Raw genomic sequence first — 21,582 nt, 5'->3', positions numbered from 1 at the left:
TAAAGAATATCACCATTCACAACAATTATCATTGTTTTGTTTTTAGACCTCCATAGATTGTATGAATAAAATTTAAAACAAATCCATTCGCCATTCAGTCGTCATTTAAGACAAAGACAAGACCTCAAATACATATATTTCCGATGCATCCACCTCCTACATAATCCCCATATTAACCAACATGACAAAATAATATTAAAGGTGGTGACTGGATGGTTCATGTCGGTTGGGGTCTAACTTCGTAACTATATCTGTTTCTTGCATCGGCGATAATAAAGAGTAATTTGGTTTGTACCCTTGTACCGATGTGTATTAAATACTCGGTAATTTCCCGAGTTCTGTTACACGTACACGTTTGGTAATTACTCAAAACAAATATTATCATAAAAACTTACTTGGTAATGAGTAATGGAGAGCTGTTGATAGTATAAAACATTGTGAGAAACGGCTCACTCTGAAGTAGCGCAGATTTTGAGAAAGAGGTAATTTCTCACACAAATAATAACATACTTCTAGCTAGAAGTCTCTTATTCTTACCTGAAAGCACACAAATTCGTTCGACAAGGGTGTTTTTCTTTCATCATTTTCTCGCAACTTCGATGACCAATATTGAGCCCAAATTTTCACAGGCTTGTTATTTTATGGTTATGATGGGATACACCAAGTGAGAAGACTGGTCTTTGAGTGTACCTTCCCTTTAAAGACCTACTTGAACGAAAATGTCAAGTCGTGAACTTTGCTGAACTCCACTTAAAATGTTTTCTATGAATAAGGAAATCGAGTCATATGATTATAAATAGGTTTCAATTGTGTAAAAAAAAACAATCATTTTGTATGCCCTTATCCACAGCTTTTCTGCGAGATTTGCGAAAACCCCTGTTACGTAATCACTCTCAAAACGTCATAAGTAGATAAAGCCGCTTTGTTGCAGCGTGGATGTATAACAAAGCAAACTCCCACAAATGACGTCAGCAGCATTGTCCTTTGACGCCCGCTCTCAACGGCAGAAGTGTTTTTAGTTTTTCAAAAAACCTTTAGGTAGGGGCCTGATTTTTCAATCGATAATTACGAAAAGTTCAGAAGTGTACACATATCAAAATTACATTAAAATGGTGAACAAGTGCATTATAAACAAGCAAAAATACCATTTCTGTTGAAAACATTCCGCTCAGGTAGCTGTTTAAACAAAGAGTCCACAGGCAAATCACTCGGGTGGGATTCGAACACAGGACCTTTTGCATAGAGCATCTTGCTAGAGCAGATGTCTAAATAGAGGCAATTTTCTGTTAAAAATTTGTGTTTCATTCACTTTCTTCCCTTTTCACTTTTTAGATTAATGGACAATTTGATCATGGCAATTTCTCCCATTGAAATCAATATACTCCAAACCGAGACTGGAAGGGGAAAATGGCCTGGTTCCATATTAGCACCCATTACTGTTATTTGATACAGAGAACATGACCAAGATGGTGACAGCGTGATTAAAGTCTATATTATATGCTTGGTCACCATGGTTCAGTGGTTACACTCCAGGACTTCCAATTACAATATTGTGGGTTCGAATCCTACCAAGCTAACCATTGATTTCACAACGGCAAGATGAAGTCTAGTTAATCAACAATTCCTTGATTTGTGCATTACAGTCATGTTAAAGTGTATATGTACTTTTTCCTAACAAAAAAACACAATGTCCACAGATATACATTAAACTTAGTTTGAGACCAAAACTCTTTTGTGACTTGTTTTACTCATTAATTTCTCAAAAACTACACCACCTTAGTTAGTAATATATTTGAAGGGAAGCTTTCCACTATCATTATGTAATGGAGAGACTGGCTGTTGCCAGCTTGGTTGTTTTGGGGAGGGGGGGTGTTGTCGAGTTCCATGGGTATACAATCTAAACAAACAAATAAACACACACTTTCAAGTTATTTTAAACGCTTTATTAACAACCAAGCACATGTCTGGCAAGTACAATATTTATAAATGAATTCTGTAAACTTAAGGTGGGAAACTCTGCAGCCATTGGTACTGTTTATATTATTTACTGTAATCAGACATTATAACATGCTTCCACTTGCAGGATTGAACAAAGGTAATTAATATCCAAAATGACAGTTTAGATAACTTGTTGGGTATCTGTTGGATTAATTTTGCATGAAGCTAAAATTATCACCCCATTGTGGTATGTTGCTCATACAATCCTTTTTAGCAAGTCACATTTTTCTCATAGAAAATGGCAGGTTTGGAAATGCTGTTTAAATTGGCCCAAAGAAAACCTTCCAGAAATGTGCTGTATTTTGTAATCATTTAAAGAGGGATTGCCTCTGTGTTTAAATATAGCAGCTTTTTGTACAAAACAAAATAAATATGTGGTTAAATAAATGTACTAAATAAATAATGCCAAATGGAATGTTGATAAATTAAAGGTGCCAACAATATATAATGTAACAAAAATTGCAAATATTTCAAGTGATGCATTTTGGTTCATCGCTAGCAAAACAAAGAAAGCAGCCTCTGACAATGTATACTACGCGCTTCACACCAAACACAGTGGGTGCGTTCGTTAAGCTTCCCTGGGTCGACCCCGGTATGTGGCATTTTTTTTTTCTTCTAGGATGAACGTGGGTAATTATCTGCACACGTTCGTCCTGGAAAAAGAAAATGCCACACACCAGGGTCGACCCAGGGAAGCTAAACGAACGCACCCTATGGAAATGAAACAACACAAAAATACGAACTTCAAAAGGCTTGTACAAATAATAACAGATTGTGTTGATATATGGCAGAACAAGATTTAAAAGTTTCTTAGATTGTTACTTAATAAACACCACTTGGAGAGAAATACTTAATACAATTCTGCCCCTTTTCAGGTTTTAAACTGCATCCACTTCCCCTTCAAACAAATCATAAATAAATAAATAAATAAATGAATAGATGTAAACTTTAACAAAAATACATGAAGACAAATAATAAGAAACACCACTTTTCTATACTTTTTTTGGCATCAGCTTTCTCTGAATAAATAATAATAAATGAATACAAAATTAATTTTTCAAACTTTCATTTTCTAACGTTTCTATCTAATATTTTTTGCGGTCCAGCAGAGTGTACATCTGCATATAATTTGGTTATAATATTTGTATAAGAATTGGACTTGACCCACTATCTAAAGACCCATTGCACAATGCGCAGCGCACTTGCATGCGCGTCCCCGTCCTCCAATTTGCGCGTCGCAATGAAACATGCACAAAAGGATGGTACACGTGTTTACACGCACATTGGTGTGTAAACATGAGTACAATACTTTTGTGCACATTTTAAACCCACAAAATGGAGGACAGGAGGCACGCGTATATGCAGGCTGCGCATTATGCAATGGGTCCATACCCAGTGTCGTTTCTTCAAGATTTTAATTGATAGTGTATTTTAACACAGTGCTAGGTCAGACAAATGCATGACTAATGCAGGGTCTTTGTACTTTTTCCTAACACAGAACACAATGTCCACAGATTTACATTAAACTTACACAGTTTGAAGATATTGATAGTAGAAAGCTTCCCTTGAAATATGCCTTACTGAGGTGCTGTAGTTTTTGAGAAATGAGTAAAACAAATAATTTTTGTCTCAGTTCTAGCATGTAGAACGTATAAACCAGTTATGCTATTTATAACTGATTAATGGGATTTTACATGCCGAAATAATTGTGTGTTCTTGAGACAAACATTATTTTGTGACTTGTTTTACTCATTTCTCAAAAACAACAGCACCTCAGTAAGTAATATTTAAAGGGAAGCTTTCCACTATCATAATCTTCAAACCCTGTAAGTTTAATAAAAATCGTGGACATTTAGAGAAAGTACCCAGATCCTTTCAAAATATAGTTTTGTTTCTTTCTATTGAACATATTCATGTAACATACTAACAAAATCATTCATTTGTACAAAATTTGGAAGAACGTGGAAATAAATACTTACAATTTAAATATAAAAGAAATTCTTCAAACAATAAGGCAATAATATAACAACCAAAAACTGACTTTAAAAGACACTGCTATGCGAGTTACACACTACACAATTTTCTGGATGTGCACCTGGCAAAAACAAGAAAATAAATTGTTCTAGATATGGGGTCTGAAGTAGACCAACATTTAAACACCAGCATGCAAAAATATCCAGATCGGCTCTCATAAAGTACACTGTGAAAAACCGTCATGGCAGCACAGACTGAAACAATGGATGTCAACAGCTTAATTAATATTCATAAGTCATTTTTAGTACGTACATTTATATTTTTGTATCAAAATAATTAACATTTATGCGAATCATTTGTTTTTTCTTTAATAATATTTTTTTAGGCAAACACACCTACAATAGAACACACTTCACAATACTTATACGCTACTCTTTCTACTGGGTAATATTATAGTTACTAAATAGTGGTCAAGGATGGTCAAGGATTACAACTCCGAGGGGTCAAGAATTGCCACTCCGGGGGCTCGACTAATGATGGACAGAAGTTGACTTCCTTACATGTTACAGTGATGCATGGCAGTTTTGACTTATGATCAGATAAAGATGGGACACCAATACATTCAAGATAAGGGAACAGAACCATAGGTTACACAGCTATGTTCCAACACCCCTATGTTCCGACACCCTTGTGTATTTTCCTATTCATACTCCTAACCCAGGGTCGAGAGTCACTGCTGACACCAAAAACAAAATCTGAAACTTGGCTCCAGGGCCCAATTTCATAGAGCTGCTTATAAGAAGAAAATATTGCTTAACACTTTTCTGCTTGGCAGAAATGAGCAGGATACCAGTCACGAATTGTACATGTGACATGGTAACCCTTTTCTGGTAAGCATAATTTCTTGTGCTTAGCTACTTTTTGTGCTTAAGCAGCTCCATGAAATTGGGCCCTGATCTTAGGAGGTACATTGAAGTGATGACAATTCCACTATATTTGTTAAACTCTCAGAGTTACAAAGGAGCTTTGGAGAATCAGTGATAGATAAGTAGATAATTCAGAGAAAAGTATAGCTTGCTTTCTTTCTTTTTTTCCCAGAGTTTTAAAACTCTGAATTCAGACAAAAGTCTGAAATATCACACCCCTGCTACTGCATAATGCTAACCCTAACCTAGCTTGTAAGTTTCAAGGGAGGTTTCGGAATATAGGGGTGCCGTAATAAAGAGCGGTCACCGAGCCGCCAGGTGCCCAAGGACAGGAGATGATTTGACTTCCCGATGATGGAATAATGTATAGACTCCTGTGCTTTTATGGCTGCAGTTTATTAAAGATAATGATAATGTATTATCAGTGAGACTTATTTGTGGATTATATCTGGTATACAATTTCACACACTAACATAGTCACAGGATAGCTCCATTCATAATAAATCCCATGACATCTCCCACGTCCAGGACGTGACGACACATTCAGGTTTTTAAACTTTACATTTTTTCAATATTAGCTAAACTTGCTGTGGGTATATGCTCAGAATATAGAGCTTGTTGATGCTATGGGTTTTTACTGTAAACACTACCATTGATATTCAACACTACTAATAAACAACCTACTGTGATATACGTCAATACTAAAGTGCATTTTTACATTGTTTGTGACTATATTTTGTGAATGCAGGTGATGCGGACAATTACCGTACAATAGAAACTTCCCATACTCGAGCAATTAGTATAGGTTTTTAAGGTTTTATCATATACATGAGTGAAGCTTACATTTACAATATCATATAATGCCAAGTCAACCTGCAGTTGCGAGATTTTTTGTTTGTAATTAATGGCCCTAGTCTTAAAGTCTTGCAAAAGCATGCAGCCCGAGCATGTTGTGCTATGAGATGCAAAAAATTGCACACAAAAACAGTACAAGTACAATTCACTTGATCGCCAAGAAATGAAAGCCATTGCATTTCAAGTCCATTCGTGCTCCGTGGACGAACCCATACAAGTGTTTTAAAACTCAACCATAACCAGTGCTCCCCTTTATTTTTCATGCTCATGTTTATGCCTAGGCAACAGCTTTAGCATAAATTATGGCGAAGCACAAAGCTGACGATGGTGCAGCAGCTTCTTAAAAACCTGCTACAATTTCACTTCCATAGTTGCTCCGAGCAAGCAGAAACCGTTGCAGCACCACAACACTGGAAGCCTGGAGGCTGTATGTTTCATTTTCTGACCAAATAAAAAGCTGCAACACCCTTTCAAACAAATCCCTTCCTGCAGACTACTTGGTTTTTTTTCCTTCAGTCATACTCCCCCCCCCCCCCCCCTCTACAAAAAAAATTCAGAAGGTTTTTCAAATAATGCCATATGCCACACCCAGTACAGTGTGTCCCTTAGATGTTGTATTGACTCAGGGGGCATGTGCAATTTCAGTATACCTTCCCATAAAAAAATATGTCAATTAAAAAATCACCTTGAATTGCTGATTAAAGGGTCTAGGTATTTTTTGTAGGACACAAAACACAATGTCCACAGATTTACATCAAACTCACACAGTTTGAAAAAAATGATGGTAGAAAAAGCTTCCCCTAAAATATTACTTGCCGAGGTGTTGTAGTTTTTGAGAAATGAGTAAAACAAGTCACTAAAATTATTTCAGCATGTAAAACGTATTTAAGTAACATTATTTTACTCCTTTCTCAAAAACTACAGCACCTCAGCAACTAATATTTTATGGTAAGCTATCTACTATCATCATCTTCAAGCGGTGTAAATCTGTGGACATTATGTTTTGTATTACAAAAAGTACCCCAATCCTTTAATGAAGCACCTTACACGTGGATTGAACATCGAGTACAAAACAGCAAACAAACTGCGCTACATAATATGGCACAATTAAATATTCAGTTTCCAAAAAACCATCAACACTGATTGCCCCTGTACATTGATAAGGCACGCCAAAAAATAATGTGAGTTCTTTTAATAAGCAGGCCTGTCACGGCCAGTTTGCAAATAGACCAAGACAAGCGATTGGGCATAGTTCGAAAAAACAAATCTTCACGCATTTATCTCGCGCTATGAAAGTCATACAGCCATCGAACCAAATTCAGATTATGGGGGAAGTTTTCCAGTTCCACATTACAAACAATCTGACATGTATACATAAATTTACGTGTTTGCAAACTAACAAAATGTTTTTCGCTGAAATTGTTTGTGTGTTTTATTTTTGTTTTCCCCGCGCAGGTGATGATAGAATATCTGGAGGGAGAGGGCATGAAAGGCAGGTTTAATGTGAAGTGCTGGCTAGATAGAACTACTGTGCTCTGGTAGAGTCGGCTGTACACATGGTCTCTGCTTCACCACTCTCTTTTATTTTTGCTGCATTTGCGCGGACCTTCGACAGTTGTTCTTCCTGTAAGAGAAAAAGCAGATTTTGTTTCTGTCAGCTCAAAATATCAAAGACAATTGGTCAGATCATATTACACTATTTGTAAAAGGAGGAAGAAAAAGATCTTTGTCACATCAATCAATGAAAAATTGGAATGTCCCTTTTGTCTCCTTTGAACACAAACAAGTAAACAGCCTTCTTCAATATGATTCAGAGACATTTTCAGAGGCATGTACAAATTAATATCATAATTTAAGGGAAGGTACACGTTTGGTAATTACTCAAAACAAATATTAACTTAAAAATTGACTTGGTAACGAGCATTGGAGAGCTGTGGATAGTATAAAACATTCTTGGAAACGACTCCCTCTGAAGTAATGTAGTTTTTGAGAAAGAGGTAATTTCTCATTAAAATATTAAAATACTTCTAGCTAGAAGTCTTTTATTTCTATCTGAAAGCAAACAAATTCGTCCATCAAGGGAGTTTTTTCTTTTATCATTTTCTGGCAACTTTGATGACCAATCGAGCCCAAACATTTACAGGTTTGTTATTTTATGCTTATAAATGATGGGATACACCAAGTGAAAACACTGGTCTTTGACAATTACCAAACGTGTACAGTGCCTTTAAGTAAACATGGAACACTTATTAGGGCAGGAGGCACACCCAGATAAATAAGCAGACCTGTGCTTGTGTTGGAGAAGCCTTAGGACAAGAGACAAGACAAAAAAAAACAGACAAAACAGAAAAGGGAACAAGAAACAAAAACACAGGGTGCTATACAAATTATCAGACAATTCTTGATTTATGAATGCAAACATTTTCTTCTCATATTATTTTCAAATACATTATTTGTGTTTGAGAAGCTAAATAGGACAACAGAGACAAGACAAAAAAACCCAGACAAAACAGACGAGGGGACAAGAAACAAAAACACAGATACAAACTATCAGACAATTCTTGATTTATGAACGCAAACATTTTCTTCTCATATTATTTTCAAATACATTATTTTCCCTCATATATTATTTTTAAACACACTTCACAATCCGATCATTTGAAGACAAAACTTTTCAAGAATGTAAACAATAATGACAGCAGAAAGAAAAAACCTTTAAAAATCCCCTGATGCACGTACTAGTGATGAGAGACACACCGCGACATAAATTACATTTTTTGTGTTCGCTCCGTCTTTAAAAACCTCGTCTGGCATGTGACTAAATGCGAGACAGTGGTAACATTGAATATGCAGGACTGGCTGCCTAGAGACGCACTCAGTGTGGAGGATGACTCATTGAAAAATGGCATCACAGCCCCCCCCTTATTTCTTTCACTGAACAGTCTGTCTGCATGTGTCTTAACCTTTCGACTCCAGCTGAATGCTCGACACGTTGAATCATATTATTTGCATCTTGCTCGCATACACATGCTACTATGTCGCAGCAAATCCAGCAAGATGCTAACACCTTAATATTGAAGGGTTTTTTTGCACCCCCAGTGGTCTTATTTTCTGAAATGTAGCTATTACACATCCTGATGCACAATTTCCCCTAGTTATAATGCAGTTCAATGCATTTTTTTGTGATTGCTAGCCACTTTCCAAGGATGCCATTTTCAATGGATTAAATAATCGTTCGATTAGAGTTTGTTTTTGAAATTTGAAAGTTCCTGATATATAATTTTTTTTTAAGGTTTAGACTAAATTATGCACAGCACTAGTAGTCCTGCCCCCGATTTCACGAAACTCATCGCAAGTTGCGACGCATCGTAGGGTTTGCGATGCGTCGCAGACCTATAAGACACTACGCGGCTGCGACGAGTTCGCAACTTACGACGTGTAACCGGTCGCAACTCGCCCTTGCGACGCGTCGCAGCGCTTGGTGAAATCGGGGGCTGAAGGAACAAAATGAGCAAAGAAAAATTGACTTCAACGGGGATGTGTGCACACTGCACAATAAGAAATGAATGTATTTAACTTATTATACAATGTATAAAGGTGTCATTTTGTATTGCATTCAATTTTACTTGACACCCATTGCTCATTTTAAAAGTGAAAAACTAATAAATACAAATTCACATATGAAATCAGAAAATTCTTGAACAAATGCGTCTGATATTCCAACACTTGTAGTCAAATTTATTGCATTATAATAGACATAATACTAAAAAAAAATAAATCTGTTAGTAAAATATGAAAACTAAAAGCTCTTAAATCGTAACCCCTCAAGTTGATTGCCATTATTATTCATCTCAGACTAGCGGACAGACTGTTGATTTTGAACCCTGAATAATGAATTACATTATGTGTATAAATGGATTTTGACTGCTAGCCATCAACGGGAAACATTTTCCATCAAATCAGGAAGATTTTCAAAATTGTTCATCAGAACATGGACAGACTTGTTTTGTTTTCAGGGAACTTTCTGCAGAATCAGGGAGAGTTGTCGGTTGTACCCTTGGCGCCAACGTCACCCGCAGCAAATCTCTACCACACTCACCACTTTTAAAGAGAGTTCCTCAGTAAGGGCCATGTCACACGAGGCAATTTACAGGCTACCAGTTTTAGGCGATTTCAAAGAAGAGAATCCATTCACACATGTTTTTTTCTTGGAGATCGTAAAACATTGTAAAAATGACTCATGTGCTACCAAAGCGGTCCTGCAGCACACACTGCAAATGCCTCCAAGCTGCCTGCAAAAGTTGTCTCGTGTGACTAGGCCGAGAGCGTGTAAATGTTGCGTTGCCTAAAATGTAAGAAACACATGGGGAAATTGACTAGGGAGCATTTACTTGGAAGAAACGGGTCAACAAATAGACTCACCAACTCGATCTTCTTCTGCTCCCTCAACTTTTGCTGGGCCTCTCTCTGTTCTTTAAGCTTCTGCTCTTTCTCTTTTATCTTCTCTGACGTCGACTGCTTGAAGGTGTTGTTATACTCCTCCTGCTTAGCCTTGGCGGCCTGGATGAGACTGTGTTGCTTGGCGAGGTTCTCTTTCAGCTCTTTCTCCGTTTGCTGACGGTGGGAAGGAAGAACGGATGAAAACAGTTTTGAAACACTGTTTGACCTGCACATTATTTGTGCGTGTTGGGGAGCGGGGGTGTACACTGGACGGTAAGACAACTGGGTCCAATTTCATGGCTCTGTTTACTTCGGGTCCAGAATCGGCACTTACGCAAGCAGGGAGTTATGTGCTTACGGCAAGCGTACAAATGTAGCTCACGAGTTAGCTGGGAATTTTGGCTTCTGCGCGTGTGTGCCCACATTACTAGGCTAGCGCAGAAGTTCAGCACTTGACAAGAGGGGGGAATCGTGATCGGAGGTACGCAGAGCCACAAAAATTGGGCCCAGGAGTCTTCTGATCCCAATTTCATAAAGCCTGTAAGCACAAAAATTTGCTCAGCATGAAATTTCTTCCTTGATAAAAACAAGATTACCAAACAAATTTCCATTTGTTGTATATTGCTTGATACTGGTATTCAGCTGTTGTTTCCTTATCCTGGTAATCTTGCTTTTATTAAGGAAGAAATTTCATGCCAAGCAAATTTTTGTGCTTGCATCTACAGGCTTTATGAAATTGGGCCCTGTTCTCAGGAAACAATAGGCACAAAACAATGTACAATGTACCTTTCTCCTCTCCTCCGCCTTCTCCTGTTTCAGCTTGAGCTCCTCCAAGGAGATCTGTTTTGGAGGCGACTGGATTGGACTCCTGATCGCATCCTTGGACGGCTCCTTGAAGACCAATTCAAACGCCATTCCAGACGATTTCTTGATTTCTGCAACGAGTGAAATTTTATAATTAATATATTGGTAAGACACTGCTCTAGAATTGCAAGGGTCGTGGGTTCAAATCCCACCCGAGTGATGCCTGTGATATTTGTTCACAGGACTCGGGGGAAAGTACTGAGTACACAGTGCTAACACCGACGGTGTATGGGTAAAAACCAAAATTAATATATCAAAATTAGTAATTTGTCAACCCAGGTATTTTAAAAATTGTTGGCATAATCTATTCTTTATTACTGTTTGGTTCAAAAGGTTGCGAAAGTACAATGTAGAAACACCAAGAGTTGTAATAAGAGAAAAAAACCTGAGAAAAGGGGTTTAAAGTCAAGTTGTTTATTGAGAGGCATTATATTATTAACCCTTTTATGATACTTATCAGAGAGGAAGTTGCCAAAATTTTAAACAAGATTATGTCTTAGTTAAATTGATAACAACATTTTGTGGTGTTCATCCCTGTTGACCTGTTTTAGCTTGCTTCTCAATTTAAAAAAAAAAATAGTTTCAACAAACGTTTCATTTAGCTTGACTATCTATCATGTACATTTAGTGTACACTGCGTACAGTGTACCATCTAACCGTCAGTTCTAAAGAAATTATGAAACATGCTAACCATGCATGTGACTAAGGTGTGACACTATTGTGACAGCCTTCAATACTTCAATTGTGGTTGCCTGTGACTAAAGGTGCGACAGCTTTCAAGCCACAAAATGTAGATCTAAATAAAGGCAACGTTCAATTCAAACAAGCTTTGAAGAAACAAAATAACATTTTAATTTTCCCCTAAAGTCTTCCAGACGCTGATGAGGCACGGCAGTGGCAGTTTGCACATGTTCAATTCAAAACAAACTATAAAGAAACAAAATTATAATCATCTCTGAGATTAATAATTTAATTTTTTGCACAGTTCAATAACCAGAGTGAATAATTGTTGTGAAAATAGTGAAACCCTAATCAGGAATCCCTAATATTTGTTCTGAGAGATGAATCACACATGACTGAATCGTCAGCTAATTAAACATGAAACCTTCCATGCATGTAATTCTGTAATTGGATTAATGCATGTAATTCTGTAATTGGATTATGCCACAGATGCAGTGGGGCTGTGTTGAGACAACTATGATTAGGGGCTCCAATTTGGGGACGAAATCTACCACAAGACTTGAACTATATTTTTACTGGAATGGGCAAGATTTATTTTTACAAAACCAGAATGAAAAATGAGAAAACAACTTTCTGGCTCACAGCTAACCCTGAATTTAACTGTTTTTATTTGAAGATTTAAATGTATTTTATTTGAGGAATCTACAAGACTGCATTTTTTTTCCTGGAGTGGGCCAGATTTGTTTCTACAAACCCATAATCAAAATGGAAAGACTAAATTCCTGCAATTTAAAACATGCATTTAACTGGTTCTTTTTGAAGATTTGTCTTATTTTGTAAGTATTATTTAATAGCATTGAAAGGTACTTGTATATCAAAATCAATGCAATTTAATTTGTTTCTGTTCAAGATATACAACACTTTGAGGTATTATGTATAAAAATGAGACAAAAGACTGCCGGATTGTCCATTTATGAATTTCTCATGCAAACATGATTGATATTCACTGGCAAAATAAAAATTAAGAAAAAAAAAGAGAAAAAATATCCCTATTTCAATCAATTACTATCAGTATTTTGAAACGTCACATTCTCTGAAGTGATCCCCTCCTCTCTCTTGCATTGGGGTGGGGGGGGGGAGGCTTTAACATGAGCACTGCTTCACGAATGTGCATAATATTATGTGTACAAAACACAGTACAAATGTTTGTCTTTTACTCTCGTTGGCCAGCAGTACAGTGCATGATGTCTACGTAATACAAAAATATATGTGCAACGTACTTGAATATAAACTAATGTACAAACCATTCTTAAATTACCATTGAGTCAGTGCATCTAACTTTTGCTGGAGGTCCCTAAAAGCACAACACTAGTTCATTTGCCAAATGGCAGACAATTATAATGACAAATGTATTCAGACTGCCATCCCACTCATCATGACTGTGTAGGCGAGTGGAGGACTCCGTTTCAGGGCCAAAGAGACCTTTCCCGCCTCCCCCCCCCCCCCCCCCCCCCCGAGCATAATTCATGTTCAAATTCCACAATGAGCGTACAGAGAGTCCAGACAATAAAATACATGTCAGTCACGTACACATTACGCACCCCAATCCGGCCATTTCACAAACCCTTATTTCTACCTTTTGTAACGTGTGTACTGAGCACTCTTAAATGTTCAGTCCCCCGACATTAAACTCGCAAGGATGGGCGACTGGTACATGAACATACATATTGCTTTTTCACTTTCAGTGACATTGCTAAAACTAAACTGACAGGACATTCATACATGTATGTAGGCCTTTTGTATACAGAGTTCTGTAATGACTAAACTGACAAGTGTACAAAAAAGCTAGGAGATGAAAACCTTTAAAAGCACTATAGACAAAATTACAATGTGGAATTGTTGTTTTCTCCACCCCATCAGTTTATCAGTACACTTGTCTTCTATAAACACACTAATGACAAATGTATCATACACACTACAACATAACTAAAATATAACTGTATGGTTTCTAGTAGTTTGCCATCGATTCTGCCGTGCATAAACAGAGTCCATTTATCACTGATCAAATTTCACCCTCATTTCTACTGTCCTCACCCGACAGGGAGAGGATCGAGAAAAAAACTGCATGCCTTGAGATTTTAATGTGTTTCTGTGGGTCCACATCATAATTGCCATTTATGGCTATTCCGAGTGTGGGCTGCATAAATACAGTGGAAATCATCATCAGGGAATTATGTCTGTAGAGAATCCGTGGTACTAGTACGTGCTGGTTTACTTAGTTTTAAAATGTAATTCTACAGGGGGAAATTTTTGTATCTTTGCTCGAGGCTATTTCTTCCTTCTTCCTCAGACGAGGCCGAGGGATAAGAAAGAAGGAACACAGTCAACATAAAAACAGGAAATTTCTAAAATTGTCAGTATGATAATTAAAGAATACTTGCTCTGCACACCTAACTTTGTGTCAAATAATATTCCTTATTGTTTCACAAATCTGCAACGTCTACATTTTTAGTGCAAGTGCTTTGAACTAAAAAAAAAATTAGAAAAAACTTAAAGCCAAATGGGAGCTCTAAATAACTGAAAAACAAAAAATAGATGACTAAAATAATTTGCTAATTTCTAACTGCTTACCAGTCAAGTTGACCAATTGTAATTAATTTGTATTTTGTAATCAGCTCAGGTAAAAATGTGACGCATTTAACCCGTTTTAAATTTAATCTAGTTGTTTTAACACTTTCGCAATTGACTAAAAAAGTCTGCAAGTTTAGAAGTCAGGAGTGAAAGAAAAAACAATTTCAATACTAAAACCATTTTCACTCGACGAAAAAAAAAAATCCTTGAGATTTTAATGCGTTTTATTTTGATAATTACAAAAAGAGCTTCTTCTGAAATGAAACTTTTTTTTTTTATTTGGTTTGCGGTAACACCATGTGTGTATCTACTTGCCATTTGCCAGGTAGAGTTTGTTCTTAGAGAAATGTCTTGCTTTATTCTACTACCGCGGAGTTGATTGTTCGGGTGTCGGGAGACATCTCAGTTCTGAAAAGAACTGTCCTGCTTATACCTAGGTGGATGGAAAACAATATAGAAATAGGCTGGGACTACTACTTTAGCTTATCTAGGATCATAATTACTATCGGGGAGTCAGTTCTTGAATTGGTCTCAACATTTCGACTAGCTTGCTCTAGTCATCGTCAGGACACAATCTCTTTTTTTTTTACTTGCTTCTTCCCTTATTAAACTCTCTCAATCATTGTGAATTGTTGAGAAGTACGGTATCAAGCAGTGATCTTACCTGAAGGCATGTCTGCAGTCTGCATTTAATGAAATCTTGTAAGATGAAGAGATGTTAACGTAAGGCACTGAAGTCACAACAGCTGCTATTTTTACACTGATTGGAATCTAGAAACAAAACAATCAAAGATACCAGTTTTAAAATATATAATATTAACTTATGAAATAGGTTAGCTCCTGAAGTTATTTTACAAGACTAGAGAATCTAAATGAGTTTTTCGGAAGAGCATTAATGGGGATCTATCTCAAAAGTGTACTTGAACTTCAACTTCAATTGCAGCAGAATTGAAACACATTCATCAGATTCATACTTGCAGCCAACACTTTTTCACAAACAAAAACAAAAAATTAGGTATTTTATTCAATTCAAAATATATTGAAAAATGGAAGTGCTTGCGACTTGGATCAAGCCGTGTTTTTGTGCAAAAATCACTGGCCCACAGTGTTAATTTTGAGTCCGTAGATCTATGTATTGATCAGTTAACATGTATGAGCCGCTGAAAAATAAAATTGCGGCAACAGGTTGTTAAGATGAGCATGGCCAAATAAACACGTTGCTCCTCCGAGATGAAATCCCCCTAGCCCTATAAATAATTTAAGAGGTGAACAATTCTCAAGACCTGTAAGAAATGAGTATAAAGCCTTGCAAAGATGATCACACTTAAAGTTATCCAAGTATAATTTTCTACATTCACTGTATTTTACTCTGTCATGACTGTGTACGAGTGTACTGTGATCTTTGCAGTATTAACACAACTCCAAAAGTTAAGCACAGATAATTTCAGTGACGACAACACAGTGTATGCTAAATGTGTACTCATTTACATATGCATTACAGATCGAAACAGTATGAAACAGTATGGTTTCAGAAAACAGACTCAAGACAGTAGTGACACTACCCTAAGCTACATGTTACAAAACATTTTCCCCTACTAGGAAAAAAAACAATCAATGCCAACATAAAGGAGAACAGGAATATCTGAACAGACCTCTGACTGAATCCCTCACAGAAAACGAGCACAGACCTCTGGATCCCTCGACAGAAACGAGCAAGGCAAAATTGACAGCTACTCTCAGACTCTTTTCCTCACTAACCCCCACTGCATGCATTATATTATGTCAAACCATATATCATTATATACAGTACGGATCAGAATATCTGGCCTTGCTGCGTGGGTATAAAGAGAGTCAATGTAGGTCTCTCTGTTTGACGCAGCAAGCAGCGATAGGGGTTTGTCGAGTGCCCCGTCTCGCATTAGAAATGCGGTTGACTCGGGTTCGTTTGGCAACCGACTCTTTGTCTGAGAGTGAGGTAGTCTGCATAATTATGCAGATGTAGCAAGGAGTAGAGAGTAGAGGAGGACATGATGAAGGATCTTACTCTGTTCTCATGGGAGATAAATTTACAGAATTGTTGCGAGGTCTGGGACGTGATTATGATCATCGGCATTCCAACACACTACGATACTATTCTATGCATGTATTTTGTGTACTATAAATATTACATACAGGGCCCAATTTCATAGAGCTGCTAAGCACAAAAATTGATAAGCATGAAATTTCTTCCTTTGACAAAAAAACATGATACCCAACAAAATTTCCATTTGATACGTAAACAATTATTGCCTGTACTGATATTCAGCTGTTGTTTGCTTATCCTGAAAATCACATGGAAATTTTGTTAGAAATCCTGTTTTTATGAAGGTCAAAATTCCATGCTTAAGCAAATTTTTGTCCTTGCAGCTCTATGAAATTGGGCCCCAGATCTATAAAAATGTATTATTATGTTAGCCATCAACTGACATAATATATATTTTTGGAGCAGAACATGTGAAAATTTCGTTTAAAAATGTGGTCCGCCGTTTTGAGTCGCCAAAAATCATAAGCGAACATAATGTCCACGCAGGAAAAATATCCTTCAAGGATTATTAAACTAACATTTACTAAAATTATGAAAGGGTTCTAAAAAGGAAGAATATAAAACCTACCCGCTACTAAACAGCAACACACTTCATGCAGACATTACTTTGTAATAATAAATAAATAATTCAAATAATAAATTTTCTTGAAACACGAGTCTTCCTTTCTACCCAAGAAAGCCTGGACGATACCGACAATTATTAAACTTTGCAGAAAATTCTTTTAACTTTGTAAAAACAAATGAATTCAAATAATAAATTCATGAGTCTTCCTCTGCACTATTTCTACCCAAGCATGGACGGTGTCAACATTTTTGGCTGGTGATAATACTACCGATTTTCAAATCTAAAACAATCTTTATCATGACACAGACCCAAAGGCAGTGGATACTATTGATAAGTTCTCAAAATAATTATTAGTATAAAACATTTTGTAAAAACGGTTCCCTCTGAAGTGACGTAGTTTTCGAGAAAGAAGTAATTTTCCATGAATTTGATTTTGAGACCTCATAATTAGAATTTGAGGTCTTGAAATCAAGCATCTGAAAGCACACAACATCGTGCAACAACTTTTTTTTCTCATCTCGCACCTTCGATGACCAATTGAGCTCAAATTTTCTTAGGTTTGATTTTTTTAATACATGTTCATTGACACCAAGTGAGAAGACTGTTCTTTCAATAGGATGTGTCCATGTCTTCGATGTGTCCTCCTCCTTGGTGAATGACTTGTAAAACGTCTTACTCATACCTGATTGACTCAGGCCATGTCATCCTCCATCATCATCACTGGTTAACTATTACATCCACATGATTCACCCCCCCCCCCCCCCCTGGCCGCTGAATGTGAGACACCTTTCATTGCCCAACGGGCTGTGGCACTCTAAGATGAGGGGGACAGTCAGCGTTGATCATGGGGACATGAATGTATTCATGAGCTCAGGTAGTGTGGACCATTTAGGCAAATCTTCCGGGAACGATCCGAGACACGTTATGTGCACGTGTACAACCATGTACGAGTAGATTGCTAACACGAGTAAGCCTATGCTACAGGTACATGTACATAAAGAAAGAACTGATGATATAGCCAAGTAACACAAAATTCTCCTGTTGATGCACAGAGCATTGTGGTTAAAATTATGAAAGTTTTGGGAGTGCAGCATGAAACCTAAAGAAATGTTGTCATGCATGAATTCCCTCCTATGGCAGAACAAAATGCTATACAAAATGTGTCCGTTACTCATCGTTGCTAGTTCAATGTGCATAAAATTATTTCACATCACTAAAAAAAAATCTGCTACATCCAAAAGTAGAAATGGTTCCCTGTAAGTGTATTGCTTAATTCAAAGTTTACATTCAATCAGCAGCTGAGGTTTTAAATTCAGTTACCAGTTTGTTTGGGTGCGCATTACTCAATTAAACAACCTCACAAACAAAGAGTCAGGATCAATGGTAGGGATCCAATCAGGACATCTGACTTGAGGATTTGAAAACATCCACATCTGAGACAAATCATGATCTTTGGAATATTAAGTCTCCTGACGATGACTAGAGCAAGCTAGTCGAAACGTTGAGACCAATTCCGAACTGACTCCGCGGCACTACAGTTATTACGATCCTATAAGCTAAAGTAGTAGTCCAGTCAAATTTCTATACCATCCGCCCTGGTAATAGTTATAAAGCAGGACAGTTCTTTTCAGAACTGAGAAGTCTCCCGAACCTCCGATTTTCTACTCCACGGCAGTAGAATATAAGCAAGACAGTTCCCTAAGAACAACTCTACCTGGCAAGTAGATATACACACATGGTGTTACCGCAAACCAATATATATTAATATTAAAATTACTGCACAGACATGTATATGTGGCAAGAATATACCCCACCCTCTCCATTTCTGCATAATTGAAAAACACCAATGATAAAGAAACAAAATTTATTGAGAGACAATTAAATCACATTTTAGGGTTAAAAGTGGTGCAAAATAACCCTTCTCATCTTAAAAACGTTAACATGTTTAGATATACCTAAATTTTGCCTGTATTTTGTATTTTTTGTAACACTGTGTTTTTAGCAGGGTTAAAAACGGTTGGTATGAAATTTGGGTCAAAATGTAGTTCATGCTAAATTGGGTTTCAGAGAACTAAATTGTATACAATAATTATAAGGGAAGCTATGTAAAAAGCTACAATGTATTACAAATTTCACAAAGATTATATAAAACAGTTTTCTTTAAAAGTAAAACAATAACAAGCAGACATGGTTGTACTTGTTCTAGCTGTCTGTAGAACTTTAATTTAAAAGGGCCACTCAAACAGCAAAGGCTATAATCAAAACTAGGAAAAGAATTTCCCGATCGAAGATAAAGGGATTGAAGATAAAGACAGGTTCCAAAAGAAAAAAAAAACCATCTAAGCCTGCTTGTTTTATATTTGTACATTTGTGTCGGCCTTGTTAAAACATCACACACATTACAAACACATATAGTGTTTTGGGGGTTCAAACTTTGTTTCATGCGACCATTTTTTCATTCATTTTTACGAAAAGGGATACCTCGATCAGTTTGGATTTTTAATAAGACCTACAAAAAAAACAAAAAAAAATCATTAAATTTCCATGAAAACGTTCCCTGCTAACATTTTTTCATTCATTTATCATTTTAATTTATGAACATAGGCAAGATGAATTATTTTATAACTCAAATGATTTTCTTTTTTGTTGTTGTAAAAATGAGTGAACAAATCATGGTGGCAAGATACGGAACGTTTTCCCATTAAAATTAGCATTAACATGACATCACTCAAATCAAAATGTCTCCAGTGTTTCTACTTGAACTTGAATTGAAGAATAAGATTCAGATTTTAAATTAAAAGAAGGAGCAAACAAGACGGAAATCAGACTGAAGTGAAGCAATTTACAGAACCAAGTTGCTTTTTTTGTCCAGTATAATTCTTCATCCACCATGCCTGCAGGCCAGGCCGACACCAACTACGATCCATGATGACCATGCCGACCGTATAAAAACTGTCATTCGCGGGCGTAACTCGGGCATTCATCCCACGGCCAGTCAGTCAAGACCGAACCCCAATACGGGCGTAGTTTACCCACAAAAAAACCCCACCATGGAGCCAACAATACACCCCCAGATTATGCATTGTGTATTACACGGTTGAAACATCACAGGCACAACCAAAATCACAAATTCTAGACAATTTACAATGAGGTAAAAGAAACAAAAAGGGTATTTTGCGAAACTCACCTTCCCTTAGCACGCAACACACACAATCCGAATGTGGGAAAAATGAAAATGACGTTCCACTGATTTATTCGCGGCATCCAGTTAACGTTACCACGTGATTGTTTTCAAATGATTCGATTGGAGGGTGTTGGAATCGCGTAATGCTTCTCAACAGAGGGCGGTATAGGCGCGCATGCATTTTTGTTTTTGAGCATAAATCTTCGCGTGAACATTGTTTTAGATTATTCAAATCAATACTGCTCAGCAAAATAATTTTTACGACAAGCAAATACATGAGATGGGCACCAGAACAAGGCGGATGTAATATGTGGGTTTGTGTCCTGTTCTAAAGAAAACATGCAATAATGTAACAACAAAATCGATCTGTATTGTTAGCATTAAACGCCTTCTGTTTTCTCTCACAAACATAGTTGTGGCCTAGGCTTAGGCCTAGCCTTAATAAAACTTCATTTCAGCAAAACTATTCAAGCATTTCCATGTTTTTCCAGTGTCAAAAGAAAGTCCAAAGGATCTCGACACAGTTCAAACAAACCAACTATTCTTATAAGAAACTACGCAAGTAATATTATTACTATTCGGGTCCAAGGTCGTGGGTAATCCCATTAGAGTAATGTCCATGTTTTTATGTCTCCCCAGACTTTAGTAAAACCCGCGGGGGAATCCCACCATTTTAAGACAAGTATGGGTTTGCTCATAATTTATTATAAAAAGTAACAGTTAGGTAAAGGAAGGTTTAAAGGCAGTGGACACTATTGGTAATTACTCAAAATAATGATTAGCATACAACCTTTCTTGGTGATGAGTAATGGGGAGAGGTTGATGGTATAAAACATTGCAAGAAACGGCACCCTCAGAGTTAGGCCTCCTAACTTTTAGGACTAGTCCTAACTTAGGACTAGTCCTAGGAGATATTATACAAATTACATTGATAGTCCTAACTTAGGACGAGTAACTGGTCCTAACTCGAGATAAGACTATTCCTAACTCTTTGTGAAATCCACCCCAGTGTCTTTAAACACATCGGTTCTAGTGTAGATTTGGGGAATGATTTGTTTTTACCTTACGGTCAGCGATCGTGGCAAAATTAGTCTACCTTGGCCACAATTACTTAAATAGCGCCCTCTTGTTGTTAGACTACCTCCGTCATCCTACGATTGCGGTAGACTTGATTCAAGTCACATTCTCGTGTGAAAGGTCCCTAAGCTATTACCACAACTTACTATGAAACAACCCGTAGCATACAGTATATACAGTGCGCGCTCGCCGTCAAAATGTGGTCCCGAGAATTCTCGCATGCGGAACAGGTTTTGGAATGCAGAGCATCACAAAACAGTTGTTTCCTGGGGATGGCACGGGATTGGGACTTGAGTCAAGTCTA

The 21,582-nt window shown here is 37.0% G+C and overlaps 1 protein-coding gene across 1 annotated transcript; it reads right to left on the bottom strand.

Annotated features, from left to right (window-relative positions):
* Positions 1-4,862: 4,862 nt before the first annotated feature.
* LOC139952576 (stathmin-2-like) lies at positions 4,863-20,310 on the bottom strand. Its single transcript, XM_071951759.1, has 5 exons — positions 20,205-20,310; positions 15,034-15,140; positions 10,980-11,128; positions 10,176-10,367; positions 4,863-7,377 (listed from the first exon to the last, which is right to left on the bottom strand). Exons 2-5 carry the CDS (start codon positions 15,056-15,058, stop codon positions 7,279-7,281), a joined length of 465 nt encoding a protein of 154 aa, XP_071807860.1. The 5' UTR covers positions 15,059-15,140; positions 20,205-20,310; the 3' UTR covers positions 4,863-7,278.
* Positions 20,311-21,582: the final 1,272 nt, after the last annotated feature.

Source organism: Asterias amurensis, chromosome 20 (assembly GCF_032118995.1).
Source record: "Asterias amurensis chromosome 20, ASM3211899v1".
Classification (NCBI taxonomy): Eukaryota; Metazoa; Echinodermata; class Asteroidea; order Forcipulatida; family Asteriidae; genus Asterias; species Asterias amurensis.
Note: the sequence above shows the minus strand (reverse complement) of the source record. Positions and strands in the feature narration are given on the sequence as shown.